This window comes from Tubulanus polymorphus, chromosome 4 (assembly GCF_964204645.1).
Source record: "Tubulanus polymorphus chromosome 4, tnTubPoly1.2, whole genome shotgun sequence".
Lineage (NCBI taxonomy): Eukaryota > Metazoa > Nemertea > Palaeonemertea > Tubulaniformes > Tubulanidae > Tubulanus > Tubulanus polymorphus.
This window is the reverse complement of record NC_134028.1, coordinates 12,843,980-12,861,378: the sequence shown is the minus strand read 5'-3', so window position 1 is coordinate 12,861,378 and position 17,399 is coordinate 12,843,980. Positions and strand designations below refer to the sequence as shown.

General features: G+C 37.9%; 2 protein-coding genes across 5 annotated transcripts in view; both read right to left on the bottom strand.

Annotated features, from left to right (window-relative positions):
* The window catches only part of LOC141903562 (ubiquitin domain-containing protein UBFD1-like), an 81,638-nt gene that overhangs the window by 14,007 nt on the left and 50,232 nt on the right, over window positions 1–17,399 (bottom strand). For 3 of the 4 annotated variants that reach the window (XM_074791731.1, XM_074791734.1, XM_074791732.1), the window contains exon 3: window positions 16,651–16,686. The exons of the other annotated variant lie outside the window; for it this stretch is intronic. In XM_074791731.1, coding sequence (XP_074647832.1) covers window positions 16,651–16,686 — 36 coding nt within the window. The remainder of the gene's footprint in view (window positions 1–16,650; window positions 16,687–17,399) is intronic. 4 annotated transcript variants of the gene reach the window in all.
* LOC141903268 (uncharacterized) lies at window positions 5,827–10,387 on the bottom strand. Its single transcript, XM_074791360.1, has 5 exons — window positions 10,040–10,387; window positions 9,040–9,582; window positions 8,184–8,295; window positions 7,537–8,033; window positions 5,827–7,454 (listed from the first exon to the last, which is right to left on the bottom strand). Exons 1-5 carry the CDS (start codon window positions 10,385–10,387, stop codon window positions 6,174–6,176), a joined length of 2,781 nt encoding a protein of 926 aa, XP_074647461.1. The 3' UTR covers window positions 5,827–6,173.

The following is a 17,399-nucleotide window of genomic DNA, read 5'->3' as shown; positions in this document are numbered from 1 at the left end:
TACCGATCTCAGAACTTTGTGACCCAGATTTACACTGTTTTCAATGATGGAAGTGAAACTGAAAAGTCGGAAATCCGTCTTTGAACGGAAGATTTTCATCCCTGTAATAAATTTCTAATATCTATATATATTTCATTTTTTTAATAATTATCTATTTCCTGTAAATTGTAGTACGATATATATAATAAAAATCGATACAAAATTCAAATAAAGAATAATCATATAGAATACTACAATATATCAGTAGGGAAGTTATAAAGAAGCAGTGCTTGTAGGATAACACCCTAAACAAGAAACGAAATTCTTAATATGGACTCTCCTAAATTTACATTAGTGTATGTTTAATCAGCATCAAAATTACACATTGGTACTCTGGAGATTTGAGAACAAATGAAAAGGACTGATAACTTATGGAATGAATTCTAATGATGGGAGAAAAGTGACTTGTTACCGACCGAAAATAAGGACAGAAAATATCAAGAAAAGCCCAAGTGATATCCTACATGTGTAACAAATTCAAAATGGATCGGGCAACAATTGCGGCCTCTAGGCCTTTAACGTCATTTTTCATGTGTACCAAATTTGAAAACAATCGGTCAACGGCCTCTAGACTGTAAACGTCACTTGCGACGGCGGTGGCGTACTCAGACGGGGGTAAATGTATATGACTTAAGTTGAGCAGGGGGAATCATGTGTGTCATGAGGCTCAGATTGAGATGATGGATCTGAAGAGAACTTGGCATCAGACTTGACAGAATTATCCACACTAGACGCCATTTTCGATTCTACATATGAAACTTTACAATAGCGGTCACAAAGACGTCAGTGTTCCGCTTAAGATCGTTAAAAATTCAATCTGGCATGATTTTCAGCAAAAGCAAGTACATGAAAAATACGACTGTTATTTGTGTAATAAATTGTACTTACTTTAACGTTATGGAAACTAGGGGTCCAGGGACACCATGCCCACTTGGGAAGTGGTTTCAAATGCCTAACAATCTACCAATTTTTATATTCAACGCCCCCTGGTGGCCATATACAAAAACCAATGACCTTGAAACTCACCACAATCATAGAACACGTCAGCAGCTATTAGAATTGATTGTGATAACAAAATATGCATGTTACCAATTTGATTAGAAATACTAACTTATTCTTCTATTCAGCACCCCTTGGGGACCATATGCAAAACCAAATGACCTGGAAACGCACCAAAATCATAGAACATGTCATGAACTAAAACCTTGCAATTGATCATGGTAACAAAATATGCCTAATATTAATAAAGATATACTCAGTAATTCTACTATCCAACGCCCCCTGGTGACAATACAGAAACAAAGGCCCACGGGCCTTATACCTTCATGACGCAGTAGGCCTAGAAGAAGAATGATTCAGTATCCAAAGTTTTACAGAAAGATTGACATTGTAGTTAAGATGGTATAGGCTATGTGACGATAATGTTCATTTTCTGTTAATATATCCTTACACGAAAAGACAAGCCCATTTTAGCTGCCCCAAAGATCACACTACATGAAAAAGTGCATCAACAATTGGACAATGTAGGCATCGTGCTGAAAAGAAATCCAAGATGGATGGCAATCCTGGTGGCCATACTTGAACTCAATTTTCAATAAGGGGTAGACATTTCACCTACATAAATTCTTACACCTAGTATCATGGAAATGCATCAAGAATTGCAGGCCGTTTCGTACTAGAAATTCAAGATGGCTGACCTGGTGGCCATATTTGATAGCCGATGACCTCCAAATACTAAAGGCATGGACAGCTTACCTACCCTGATCCTCACACCAAATTTTGTGATAATCCATCAAGAATTGAAGGCTGCATCGTGCAAACAAGAAATTCAAGATGGCCACCCAAATGGCAGCAATATTTGATCACCAATGACAATTTTTTACAATAGGGGTGGACATCTCGCCAGACCCAATCTTCAAGCATATTTTCAAAAAGATTCATCGCAAATTACAGGCGAATTACTGTGTCGAATTCAATTCAATTCAGGAGGGCCTGGCTTAGGCCTATACAATACGAGTCAATTAAAATCCCTATTTTCGTCGCGCACGTTGTTAAAATTATTCTTTACATCGTACGTCTTCAACAGCTGATACAACCGCACCCGCGATAAAACGAACTTTTTCGTTTTATTGACACGTTAAAACGAAAAATAGCACAATAAAACGAAAATTACCGTGATAAAACGAACTTTTCATTTTATTGCCACGTTAAAACGAAAAATAGCGCGATAAAACGAAAATTACCGCGATAAAACGAGAAAAAGTCGTTTTATTGCGCAATAAAACAAGAAAAAGTCGTTTCATCGCGCGATAAAACGAGAAAAAGTCGTTTCATCGCGCGATAAAACGAGAAAAAGTCGTTTTATCGCCATGCACAACGTGGGCGTTTTTCATCATCGCACCTTCATAATTGGGTCATACGATGATAGCATGCAGCAGATGCTTTACAATCTTTCGGGATCATTTCCTTCATACCTTTAAACATATGACCATATATATATATGCACGGCGAAAGACTATAAATGATGTCATCTTTCCTCAATTCGGAGAACATTGGTATTATGTTTTTAATCTTTATATTAATTTCCACCCTTTTTATCTAGGTCCATGAACAATTAAGTATATTACCCTATCTTTCCTGATAGTTCATGGTTTAATTCAACAGCTCTTTAATGATGGATTCACAAATAAAGAGATATGCAATTCGTTATCTGGTTTTTTCGGACTTCAAATGAGGTAAGATGTTTTTGAGTAAACTAGTTCCTACGGACTTCCAATGATTTTTACTGAAATTTTGAAAATTCAAGCATTTTCAAGGCCTTGAAAACGCATTTTGTGATTCAAGCACTATTAAGTACTTTCCAGGATCCCTACGAACCTTGTGACCAAGTCGAAGGTACTTTCTTGTAAAATTTATAGTGAGCGTACCTTGAAACGGCGTTTGCAAGGAATGGGGTTGAAAAGAAACAAGAATTTCTGTTTGAATACTGCAGTTGCGGCTGTCCTGGTAAAGTGCCATACAGTCGATATATATATAAATATATACCGAAAATACTCATCAAAAGGTCCGAATTACTTAATTCATGTAGATGGCCATGATAAGCTAAAGCCATATGGTTTCGCCATACATGCAGCTATAGATGGGTAAAGTTAATGCTGAATACCATGTTTGAAAAATAATATTCAATATCTTTGGCAAAATTTGTTGATTTCATACCGTTACTCGCGACGCATATTGTGGCTGAAAGTTGGCAACACCAACAACGATCCCCACACGATTGGTTGGTATTTCATTGATTTCTAGCAAGAAATAAAAGGTATATAACTTTGTGAATGAACACAACAGCTATCGGTTGTTCATAAGAAACTGCAAACTCATTATTTGGTGGTATGTAATTTGGTGGTATGTAATTTGGTGGTATGATCAAAACTTTCGGCGGACTATTTAACCACTGTGCATTTAGACTTTTAAACTTGTAGCAAAATCGAGTCCGTAATTAAATTTCACATCTGGATTTCATCGACTACTAGATGTAATTTTGATCGTTGCTCATTGGTCATCCTCTTCAATGATGTGATTAGTCAAAATGCGACCTTTCATAGTGCTGCAGACACTGACGTACACAACTGATTGATAAATCTGATAGTGTAAACAATATTGTTATTTACAGCAAAATTGCATATTTCCGACCTAACTTTTATTGTGCATAGATTTTCGAAGGCGGGAAACAATCGGTTAATTCCAGTTATAGGCTTATATATTGTGGATACTAAGGGGAATTTAGGCTACATTTGTTTGAATAAAAAAGTAATTAACGTCTTCGTGACATAACGACATAGGTGTTCCTATGTGCATAAGAATTGACGCAGGTACTGAAAACGGTAAACTACGGGCAATACAGGAATCATTCAGGTTTGAAGATGTTGATGAGACAGCGAGTGTCGTCGTTGGAAGATCGACACATAATCAAGTGAGGCATTCAACTAAAACGTGAACAGGAATTCCAGTGAAAATTAACAACCGTTTCATTGTGAATACTAAAGTAGAAATGTTCAAGTTACAAAATACGATGTCAAAATGAGTTTCATTTGTTGACTGATTTTTTTCAGAGAATTGAAAGATGGTGGCGTACTTTACGCCATTCTCTAGGACAATTCTGGATGAATCTATTCAAAGATATGGCAGACAGTTGTATTTTTTCTACCGCTGATCCCGTACACATGTATGTTTCCAATTGAGAGTTTTCTGGATTGATTTAAAGCATAGGACGATCATAACTTGCTGGGTATTCGAAAAAAGCTGTAAAGTGTCATGTTTTCGGTTTGCTTTGCAGAGAGACATTACGTTACTGCTTCATGGATTTGATAAGGAATGATTTGAACGACTTCGCAAAGGAGTGGAACACTCACACAATCCGGCACCAACGAAATGTTGACAGCCCCCATGGAAAACCAGATCTGTTATACTTCACACCAGAAGCGTATGGTAGCTTTGTGACATGTAGGCATGGTATAGTTCTATTTCGTTTTGAATACAATTATCATCGCATGCTAAATCTTTCTTTTAGGCACGATTGACTACAAGACCTCAATCGATGACATTGGCATATTGAATCAAATACGTGAAGAATTCTGCACTAAACCAAATGATACAAGAGGATGCGATCCAGAATTTGCAGACGTATGCGGCGAGTTAATCGAGAACAACAATTTAAGACAACCTTCATCGCCTACCGAAGCTTGCAATCTCTATAACTGGTTGCTCTCTCAGTTTTAGACATTGTGATTTATATAGAATAAAATTCTCATCCACTTATTTTCCAAATTTGTTTTCATTTGTCGTCATCATAAAAAGAAGAGATGTAACGGAAGCGATAAGGGGCCTCCAGTTGTCGCGTTCCAACTCGACAAGTCGGTATATCTATGTCGACATATCGCGATATATCGCGTCAAGTCGACATGAATATGTCGACATATCGTGACGTTTTGATGATATATTTCGTTTTCTCGACCACTTTCCTCGCGACTAGTCGACATAATCATGACGACTTGAAACTCAGTCGTCATATCACTGGTGTCCTCATCTTACATTTAGACATGTCTTCAAATGACGGCTTGTCCAGTGGAAAATGGGCAAAAAAGCGAAATTAGTCGTGAAAACGTCACAATATGTCGACATGTTCATGTCGACTTGACGCGATATATTGCGGTATGTCGACTTAAATATGACAACTTGTCCGAGTTGGAACGCGACATCTCGAGGCCAATTATCGCTTCCGTACGAAAAGGCGAAATTTGTCGTGAAAACGTCATGATATGTCGACATATTCCTGTCGAAAAAACGTGATATATCACAATATATCGACTTAATTATGTCGATAAATCGCGATATATCGCGTTTTTTCGCGTTTTTCCAAATAAGCTTCCGTACTTTATCGCTTCCGTATATTTCCTTCAGATGGATTTACATGAGTTCCAAATACATTTCCGTATACTGTCGCTTTCTCGAAATAATCTCATCGTGATATGATATCACTCTTGTCCGTTGTACATGAGTTCCGTAGATATAAGACACAATAACTTAAACAAAAAACTATTACGTATTTATTGCAATTTCTTACATTTATTATCATAAAATCAGTCCAAAATATATTGTTTAATGAAAATACTCCATATCGCTTGGTGTATGCGCAGAAACTATTAAGCATACGTAATGACATAAAATTACGTATTTGTCTGAAAATCAGAGACTATAGAAATAAAACAAAATCTATTGTCTTTCATCAAAGATACATAATTCGAGATATTACAACAACGTTATAATTGATAATCACGTTTATGTGCAACGAATGCTGCCGTAGTTAAGCTCGAGCAACTTTGCGAGGTTAAAATAATTCAACATAAAATGATAAACTGATTAGCTCATTCAGCTACACAAACATTAAAGTTCAACAACTTTCAAGATTCGTTAAAACGCAATGTGCAATGACGACAATCCATATTGTTCAGTGAAATTAAAATTTCGTAGTTACGTAGTTCAAATTTAAGAAAACTAAATGGTCTGCAATATATTTTTGCAAATTAACATGCACTTTCCAGAATTAATGCAAATGATAACAAGTTTAAATGTGACAATTAAATGACATCCATAACCCAAACATTGCTGGCTAATATTGCATCAAATTCCTGCCTTAATTCAGTGAATGATTCATAAGAATCCGGCAATTCAAGTATCTTCGCACATGTTCTACCTGTAGGAGCTCTCGCTAACCCATTGGGGGTCTGGTTAAACATTACCTTAATTTTCGCTTCATTGAATAGGTCTGATCTCGTGCAAAAGCGTAAGAATTTTTGCTGTTGTTTTTCGTCCAGAGAACGAATATAACGCTTCAAGAACGTCGATACAGATACCTGTAGGTTGTTCATATCATCTGGGAACGTCAAGATACTGACTATTTTCCTAGGGGACGGTTTCAAATCATCATACAGTTTTAACAACTCTTCATGAGTCAACATTAGATTTTTACGAAATACTTCCCTCATGCAGACTACTATGAACATACTCTTCTGAATTATTTCCTTATGGCTAATCTCGCGGATCAAAGTTTGAAAATTAAGTTTTGTAGGGATCTTTTTGCAATCATAACCATTCAAAATGTCAAGTATTTCATCAAAATCGTTGCGCTCATCATCAAAGTTCTCTATTGCTCTCTTCAGCACAATCGATTCAGATGGTGAGACGTAATGTAAGAAGGAATCAACTAACTCTAGGCCACCTACATCATTGCCAAAGAGACACATTTCCAGAAATGGCCGTGCTATGAAGACTGGGAAATACCCGGTAGCTCTATAGCCCGATACTATGATTTTGGCAACTGCTTGCCACGTATCTACGCCATAGTCATGGCGTAACTGTGGCACCATTTGTGAATTCCCGCCCATCTCTTTCTTGAATTGTTCCCAAAAATCAGTTAGTGCATCAGCAAAAACCCCTACTCCCTCACCTGCCTCAACCTCACCATTTGGCAAAACCAAACGGATAGTGATATTTCTTTTCAGTATATTCTGGTCGTTAAATGCTAAAAGCATATCGTGAACAATGAGCGACCTTCTTATGACAAGAACAAGTTCTTCTGGTGGGATAAATACATCGATATCTGGAATATCATGCAGCAGTGTCAGATCATAGTTACTGGCTATGTTGACAGGTAACCGAAACTGGATTGTTGGAGTGTCCGGCGCTTCAAGTGTTTGAAGAAATTCTGAAATATCGGCTTCCTGTGTAGCGGCAACCGGTAACACCGGTTCATCTTCAGGGACTCGATTACCAAGCGTTCTACCATGTGATTCCGATGCACGTTCATCGGATCTTGTCGTTTGTTGGGTTGAATCGTCCATATCATCCGAATCTTTATTCTGAATATTCCGAGAAAAACAAAATTTTAGCTTATAGGACAAAGTACATAATGTCCAAATTGGGCCGGAAAATGCAACTTACCTTTGTGTGCAAGTATATTCTAGGCACTTGTGTTAAAGAACAATGCTGACTGATGTAACCATTCACTGTAAACTGCTCTCCTGATGAAAGCGTATCAGGCAATTCCATACCAGTGAAATTTGCCAAGAAAATATCTAAGTCTTTGAGACGCAACTGCTTAGCTATTGATTTACCAGATGGAAGAAATAGTTCGCAACAAATTCTATGTAGCTCCGTTTTTGTCAAACTCTTATCAACATCGATGGGATGTGACCCGCCACCTTTCGACTGGGGCACAAGTTCAAAGCATTTCTTGGAACAATTGTAGTGCTTCCAACAAACTTTAATGCGACGAGAATTCTTAAATGCGTTTTTATTCTCTAGTTTCGATTCAGGACCGGTACTTCCTTTCTTGTTGAGCTTGGATGTAGCTTTTGAATTCTTTTTGAGTGAAGTCCTTAATCTATTGAGTATGCCTGCGCTGCCATTAATACTGCTAGAACTTGTGCTATCCCACTCTATGAAGAAAAATTGTCGTATGTACAGGCAAAAGATACAAATACCTGTGTTTATTCAAATAAGCCATACAAAATTCACTTAACATTTAAAGGTGCATGGATGGATCACGCTCCAAAAAGGCCACAGTCCTATATTTTCATAATAATTACCATGTTCCGTACTTCGACACTTATGTCGAAGTCTCAGGCGGTCTCCCACTGCCGTTACACCTAACCGCGAAAAATCTGCATCAGTCAAGAGAGGGATATCGTTCAATTCAATCTGAAAAAGTAGAAATTTAGAAAATTTCATGAAATCACAAGTAATCAGTCTATTTCAACTTATTTTGGCAGACTGGTGGCCTAGCTCAGTCAGTTCTGGTAGTAGGTAGCCTAATACCGGTATCTCAAAAGGACCAGCACAGATAAAAATAAAGCATCTTTTATGGATATAGTTTTTGTATCTATTTTACACTGTATTGGATGATTGCCAAAAAGTCTCATTCAAAAGGGTCATAAAAAGGTTTTGATTAGAAATGAAAAATGATAATACTGTAGAAAACTCTGCGACGATCGGGCCCTTAAACGGGCGCACCAAATACCAATAACACACACACGTATATCGCAGATACAAATGACATAGAATTTATTCCCAATACTGTATTTATATAAGGTACAAATAATGTGAGTAATAAACCGTGAACTAACTCGACCGTAAACCGTAACAACAGGATATAGAGATAAGCTTGCTTACAATATTCAACATTTCTCCCGCCGCAAAATATATAAATCTCAAATTTGATATAACAATTTCATTTTCTTACACCATTCAAGTTTACCTCAAATAAAAATACAGATATACATACAATAATTAAATTCGATTTAAACAGCAAGTATTATAAATATTTCAAGAGCGCAATTAATCATCATCCGACTCCTACGCCCGGCGCGAAAGTTGACGAATTTTTGCTTCTGCTGCAACTGCCGCTGCTCTTTTCGGACGTGTTGATTCTGGAGCATCACTCACTGAAGAACTTATTACGGGTTCCTTAGCGCAAACCTCTAACCGATACAAACAACTTATAGCTCTATTCGTAAATCCGGTTGATGTTTTAAGAGATGCGGATCTCACGTGGCCATCATTTCCCAGATGTAATTTAGTAACTACACCTAGACGCCACCTTAAACGAGGACCGCTATCGTGAATTTGAACTACTGAACCGACCTTAATATCACAACAATTATGGCCCGTAGTACGGTGAAACTCACGTAAACTTAACACAAATTCACCTTTCCATCTATTCCAAAATTGTGTAATCAATGTATCCAAATAATTATATCTTTTCACAAATTTCTCAATATCAACACGAAAGTCTGGATCAGTATTATCAAAATCTGCAACCAGAACAGAAGTAAGACGGTGTCCACAAAGGAGCATGGACGGAGTCAGAGGTTCCGGGTTGCGTACATCATCAGATATATACGTAATTGGACGGTCTTTTAATCGACTTTCAATCTGCGTAACTAAAGTATGCAACTCATCAAATGTCACGGAGGTTCTACCTAGCACCTTATAAATTGATGATTTCACCAAAGATACTAATCGTTCATAAAATCCGCCGTGCCACGGCGCACGTTTTGGAATGAATTTCCAAATAATCCCTTGTTGGGATGAATATGTCGAAAATTCTACTGCAGAAAAAATGCGGATCAGAATATCATTAGCACAAGTGAACGTAGATGCATTATCAGAAATGAGCTGTCTAGGTACGTGACACAAATCTCTTAAATGCTAATATAAATTGTTCCGTAGTAAGATCTGACACAAGCTCCAAATGAACTGCACGGCTCACCGCGCATGTAAACAAACAAACGTGTGTTTTCACATAATCTCCACTTTTCGATCTTACGAACAAAGGCCCCAGATAATCCACGCCTGTGAAATGAAAGCATGGTACTTCTGTGATTCGAGATATAGGCAAATGATGTACACTACGTTTATCAGATCCAAAAACAGACATGCTTACTGTCTCTTTCCTAGTGATTGGAAGCCCTAAATGTTTGGCTAATTGAGACGTAATAAACGTCCGTTGCGCCCCATCGTCAAAAAGCAAATTAGCAATGATTGTTTTATCAGTACCGGAAACTTCCGTCACCGCAGTTTTTAACATAACAGTATCTAATAACTTTGCATTAGTGGTTACAGCTGTGGTTTCAAATTCTATCAAGGATATATTTCGGTTTGATTGACAGGTTCCACTTTCAACCACTGAATTAGTTTGAGTTCCTGAATTAGATACGATTAATCTTCTTTGCTTAACTCTACCCGGTTCACTAAAGCTCATGTCAGCCTGATTTCCGGTACCAGGCCCCATGCGGGATACGGCAAAACACAAACTACTGTGGTGTCGTTTTTTGCAAAACTTACATAAAACTTCTGACCGACAATTACTCACTCTATGCTTTCCAAGGCAATTAAAACATATGCCTGCCTTCTGAACGATGTCCTTTCTCTTCCTAACGTCGGTAACATAAAAACAATCTGATGGCAAATGAGATTTACAACAGTACACACAGTTTCAAGTAACATTCCTGACGGGTTTCGAATTAACAGATTGTTTTGAATTGATATTTAAATGCAACGATTGAATAGGCGCGTTCGTTTCTGGTGACATGCATGATTCCTTTAATTGAATTTGAACAAGTAAAGCTTCACTGAGCTCAGATAAACACCAATCACTATCAGGTTTATTACACATAATTGCCATAGACATTTTAACATCGTAAGGTAACTTGTCCAACATAGCTGGAACAAGCATCACGCCGTAGGATTCAGTATAAATACCAATTGAACCGAGATGTCGAATATACGTTTCAGAACTATCATAAAAATGCCTTAATGACGAAACTTCAGCTGTTGGCGGATTCAATTCAGTTAAAGCCTGCAAATATGCTTTTGACAAACGGTGCGTCTGACCAAAACGATTTTGTAATAATTCAACGGCACTATCATAGTTTTCTGAAGTCATAGGAAGACGGTCAATACAACTTCTAGCGTCACCACTAATTTGACCGAGCAAATAACTATATTTCTCAATGTTAGAAAACGCTGAATTATTATGCACTGTTGATTCAAACAACCCCCAAAAGGTAGACCATTCAAGCAGATTCCCAGTAAACGTGGGCAATTTAAGCGTCGGAAGTGTGGATTTCTGAAATCCTTCAGTTCTAACTTTAGTAGCGGTTAACGTCGCATTTTTCAAATATTGTTCATAAAACAACTTACGATCAGTGGCATTCGAAATGGCCTCTTCTGCTTCATTCGAAACTTGCATGTAGACGCTGTCATCTTTTATCATCACCAACATTTCTTCATTTATGTCAGTCAGAAGCGTGATCTTGATCTCGAGTCGCTGCACAAATCGTTCGAGTTTCGCGATGTCCGGCGCCTGAGTTGTTCTTGAGTTGACCACCGAATCTGCGTCATTCAAAATCATCGTGACTTGTCCCCGCTGGGCTGTCCTCTTCCGCACAAGGCCTTTGTAGCCTTCGCTTTGCCGTCCGTCTTCTGCCATCACGTACTTCCAGGCTCCAGGACTCGAGGGACCAAAATGTAGAAAACTCTGCGACGATCAGGCCCTTAAACGGGCGCACCAAATACCAATAACACACACACGTATATCGCAGATACAAATGATATAGAATTTATTCCCAATACTGTATTTATATAAGGTACAAATAATGTGAGTAATAAACCGTGAACTAACTCGACCATAAACCGTAACAACAGGATATACAGATAAGCTTGCTTACAATATTCAACAAATACGAGACTTTTTGGCAATCTACTGACATTCATTGTTGCATGACTTCGCGGCGCGAAAATATCTTTGGCTTTATACCAAGTGAAAAAAAATTAGGTCATGCAGGGAATTGTCCCCCACGGATGTGCCAAATTAAGAAAAAGGCATTATATTGTCTTAAATAAACGGACCTCATTTACGTGGGTCCAGTTTCACAGATGAGTTTAGATGTGATTCTGAATAAAAACAATGAAAATGCACTGATTTTAACTCAAATTTTACTCTTGTGACTCACAACTGTGGAACTGGATCCTGGGCCCAGTTCCACAGTTGTTCATTTTCAATGAGTTAACTCTGAGTCAAATCTTAACCCCGGAACTGTGGAACTGAACCACCTGGTGTAGCAAGTAACTTGGCATCACCCGTATTTTGAAGACCCTCGGATTTAGAGGACACCTGCGTATTGAAGCACTCCACTCACACGCCACAAACCAACAACTTCCCTTTCTTCAGAACCAAAAGGGAATCCATATGTACAGCCCCAGCGGGTGCAACTTAGATGGCCTATACCGTACCTTGTTTTCACGAAAAATAGGTATGAGGGAACCCATACCTAATTCTTCCAGGATTTCATCAAACATATTCTAGAAAGACAGCAATAGTGTCAGAGTTGCCACTTACGTGAAGCTAAAGATCCGGAAAATAAGTCGGGGGTCTGGGGGCCCTCCCCCAAAATTTTTTTGAAATTACAACGCCAGGAGATGCGTTCTGGCGCAATACGCGTTATAGGCCTCACTTTCATTACCGCCTATAGATCTTTTTTTCAAAAAGCGATTGGTTCCGTCAAATACACCTCATACATAAACCAGAGAGCCAAAAAACAAACGAAGCGTCAATCGATTTCGATCGTCGCGTCATCTTGGTTTAATCGTGTACTGCCGGGTTGTTGCCACTACGTTTTGATGTTTAGGGTCGAATCCCGAATTGATTTTATTTTTTTCGCGATGTTTTCTTTTGTGGTTATTTGACTTCTCCCGAAAATCCGGAAATGAAATTGGATTTTTTTAAAATCCGGAATTCCGGAGAAATCCGGAGAAGTGGCAACACTGTAGTGTTGAGGAAATTGGTTGTGGTTATATTTGCAAGCTTACATCAAGGCTAATGCAGTTCTGTGACACTAAACCAGATCAATAATATATGTATGGGCTATTTGCAGCGAAAGAGCCACATTGCACTTTACCCGACTGAAAGTAGAAGAGTGACCTCGTAAGATAAGCGGGACTTAAATTTCAAAAGTGGGTCAGTTACTAGTCCCGGCCGACACCCCCCCCCCCCCGACGTAACACCCTAAATGTGGCACAGCCGTAGGCTTATATGGTATGCTTTACTTACTATGGTGCATACATTCCCAGCAAGCGTCGAGTGTAGCGTTCCGCGTCAGTTCCCACAATGAGGACGTACTCAACTTTTTGTTGAAGAAAAAAAGGACTAAAAAGAATTATTTCGTTTTAACGTGGCAATAAAACGAAAAAGTTCGTCTTATTTCGCAATAAAACGACTTTCTCTTGATTTATCTCGGTAATTTTCGTTTTATCGCGCTATTTTTTGTTTTAACGTGGCAATAAAACGAAAAATTCGTTTTATCGCGCTATTTTTCGTTTTAACATGGCAATAAAACGAAAAAGTTCGTTTTATCGCGCGATAAAACGACTTTTTCTCGTTTTATCGCGCTATTTTTCGTTTTAACGTGGCAATAAAACGAAAAAGTTCGTTTAATCGCGCGATAAAACGACTTTTTCTCGTTTTATCGCGGTAATTTTCATTTTATCGCGCTATTTTTTGTTTTTAACATGGCAATAAAACGAAAGTCGTTTTATCGCGTGATAAAACGACTTTTTCTCGTTTTATTGCGCAATAAAACGACTTTTTCTCGTTTTAACGCGGTAATTTTCGTTTTATAGCGCTATTTTTTGTTTTAACGTGGCAATAAAACGAAAAAGTTCATTTAATCGCGCGATAAAACGACTTTTTCTCGTTTTATCGCGGTAATTTCTCAATTTAACATGGTAATTTTCGTTTAATCGCGCAATAAACCGACTTTAAAGCGTCCGCAAAAAAAAATTTGTAACGTTTGTGATTTTTTTATTACATGGCCCGAATCAGCCACCATAGAAACGATCGAAATCTAGCAATTTGATTGGGAAATTAGCAGCACCATAATTGAAAAAAGTTAATAAACCACCTCCGACTGTCTAATCATTTAAAAGCTTTGCCTTCACATGGAACTATTTCTGCCTTATCACAGGTGCACTCTGCCGCCGTGATTCGCCCATTCAACGATAAAAACTTTCCCACGATCTTACTATCGGCATTTTCTAATAATTTAGGGAAATATTTTAAAAAAGCTAAATTTCACACTGCATAAATAAGATTAAAGTATCTATTCGTTTGTCAAATCTTCCTCTGAACTCCCACCAACAAGTTATAAGTGGCGACACGAAAATGACGTCATCGACTCACTACCATCTTATAACCATAAAACTCACCACAATCATAGACGATGTCATGAGCTACAACTTTGCAAAAGATTGTGGTTACAAAATATGCATAGGTACAAATATAGGCCTAATATAGAAATACCAAGCTATTGTATTATTCAACGCCCCCTGGTGGCCATATACAAAAACCAATGACCTCGAAACTCAAGAAAATCAGAGAACAAGTTATGGGTTACAACTTTCCAATTGATTATAGTGACACATTATGCTTAGGTATCAATTTAATGTGGAAAAACTTTTTCCAACCTACGTATGAGTACTGATGACACCAAGATGGCCACCAATTGCATCATAATTGGCTGATCAAAAATACCTGTCTCAGGCATAAAACATCCCTTTCCAAAGAATACCCATCACAAATAGAAATGAGAAATGGCAAACTAGTAGGAAGCCACAGGACCCAGAATTCCAGCGAAAATTGACATTTTTGGGCACTAAAAAGGTCATAGGACGGCCATCTTGAGTCTGATTGACCCAATTTTTGTTACGCTGATGGGCCCAAGATTCAAATATATATGAAAGATCAAGGTAATTCATCAAAGCGTCTTCAAAATTTCCCTCAAAAACTTCAAAACTGTGTAAAAAGTGCTGAACAACAATGGCTGCCAGTCGGCCATCTTGATTCTGATAGGGCCAGTTTTTGGGCTGAAGATGTGTCTAGGGTAGATACATGTATAAACCAAATATCAAGACATTATATTGTGAAGCGTCTTCAAAACTTCCCAAAATAACTGGACTCCGTCTACAGACGGACGAACGACGGACGAAAAGTGAACGCAATAGCCCACTGGGATTAAAGTGGGCTAAAAAAGACTCAATGTGGGTGGCTCCGAGAATATTCAATGGAGCAACCACTACCAACTAAATTTAATTCTTTGTTGATCTGCTGGCCATTCACTAGCGCTATCTGATGGCGGATATATTTCTAACCACCGATCGTTTGTGACCAAATTTTCTTACATTTCGTAAGGAAACATAACATTTTGCTCTATCAAAAAACGTAGTTTATTTGCAAAAGTCGTAATTTCGTAAAAATTTTGAAAAATTCCATAGTAATTTTGTGCTGATCGTAACATCGTATTTTCATGGTCACATTCCTAACAAATACGGAAGAATCGTAACACTTGGCCGGTCTGCAGGTAACTGGTTCTAAGACAGGTATCCTTGGTATCTTCTGTATCATCGAATTGGGTCGTAGAAAAAGAACTTGGTAGGGTTTTCTGTTGTTTCACAGAAAACCCTATCGTAATAGTAGTGATTATTATTTATCCACTTTATTTTCAATGAAAAATGTATCTTCTCTCAGATTCGATCTACTAAGTAATAAACACTTATCAAAGTGGTGAGCATTAGCGCTCTGAATTCGTGGGCTAGAATTTTTTTTAATGTATTCGTTGAATGATCTTATGACAAATAGGCGTATGGAGAGACCGAACTAGGTAAAGGATTTGCCATTCGTCAATTTCTAATCCTTTTATTCATTATTTTACCCAATGACCTTGAGATTGGTCTCTGCCTCAGTCAAAAAGAGGATTGCCCCGAAAATAACCAATCGGGGAGAGTGATATCAGCTCAGTTTACTAACCACTACAAAACGCATTGAACAATGATAAGTGATAGCTATCTGAAAACAACTGGTAGAATTTTTTGAATGTAGCGAAGAAATTGCCGATACCGACAAGAATAGTCATCCATTCGATCCTGCAAACTCTCTACTCGACATGAAAATGAAATAACGTACTGCCGATCCAGATATGTCATTTAAATTCACCCATATTTCTATCCTTGCAATTCGGCTTACGACGGGTCTGCAACCAATCCGTCGCAGTCATAAGCCCACTCGCATTGAAAAGGTTCCTGATGAAAAAAATCGCAGACCGTTCCAAAAATCACAGACCGGTCGGGTCGTAAGTCGACCTTGGCTTAGCTTTAGTTAGGAGTAAATTCACTTGACTGTCAATTTGATCTTGATGTAAGGCTTACCTCTGAACATAACATGTTTGACAATCCTATTTCTAATTTCATTTGTCTTCTTAGGAAGTTTTTGATACGCTTTTATGTATGGTCTCAATAGGGCCTAGTTAGTTATGTATATTTGTACCGTTAACCTTATCTTCAGCCAGATTGGAAAACAAGATGACCGAATTGTGTCCATTTTGGCAAAATCAGCACTTTTGCAGAGGTTTCAAATGGGAAATGTTGAAGACGCTTAGATCGATTGTTACTACCAATCAATTGTAGCTCATGATATCTATAACTTCATCCTCATTATCTTACCTCTGAACATAACCTTTTGCATAGCAGGAGTTAAACCTGAAAAAAGCACATCAAATTAACTTACAAACACTGTTTCAAATAACATCAGAGAAGTGGTGAAAATGTAAATTGTCTTAAAAGGCAAATGCCATCAAAATTGTACTTTCCGCGATTTCTTAACCAGAAGAAACTTAAGTATACATATAGCGACCTAAGATGTGACTTATTGAAAAAAGGAGCACGAATTAGCCGTAATAGTTAGCAGAATAGTTATCTATTTATCCTGCCCACTGGGGAAGTGGTTCCAAATGCTCAACAATCTAACAATTTCAATATTCAACGCCCCCTGGTGACCATATACAACAACCAATGACCTTGAAACTCACCACAATCATAGATAATGTCAGCAGCTACGATTTTGTAATCGATTGTGATAACAAAATATGCCTCGTTACCAATTCAATATGGAAATACTAAGTTATTCTACTATTCAATACCCCCAGGTGACCATATGCAAAACCTAATGACCTTGAAACTCACCACAATCATAGAACATGTCAGCGGATACGACTTGTAATCGATTCTGACAACAAAATATGCCTAGGTACCAATATAATATATGGAAATACTAAGTTATTATACTACTATTCAAAGTCCCCTGGTGACCGTATGCAAAACCATGCTTTCATATCACAGAATCAGGGATTTGCAAAATTTGCAATATCTATAGTGAAAGCGACGAAATTCCATGATTTGGAAAATTTTGCAAA

Excerpts from the sequence above, each read along its gene's own strand:
- LOC141903268 (XM_074791360.1), bottom strand. The coding sequence starts at position 10,387 with ATGGGGCCTGGTACCGGAAATCAGGCTGACATGAGCTTTAGTGAACCG. Across the intron at positions 9,583-10,039 it reads CAATCACTAGGAAAGAGACA|GTGCTAGGTAGAACCTCCGT; the intron begins GTAAGCATGTCT and ends TCAATTTATAAG. Across the intron at positions 7,455-7,536 it reads GAATATACTTGCACACAAAG|AATAAAGATTCGGATGATAT; the intron begins GTAAGTTGCATT and ends CGGAATATTCAG.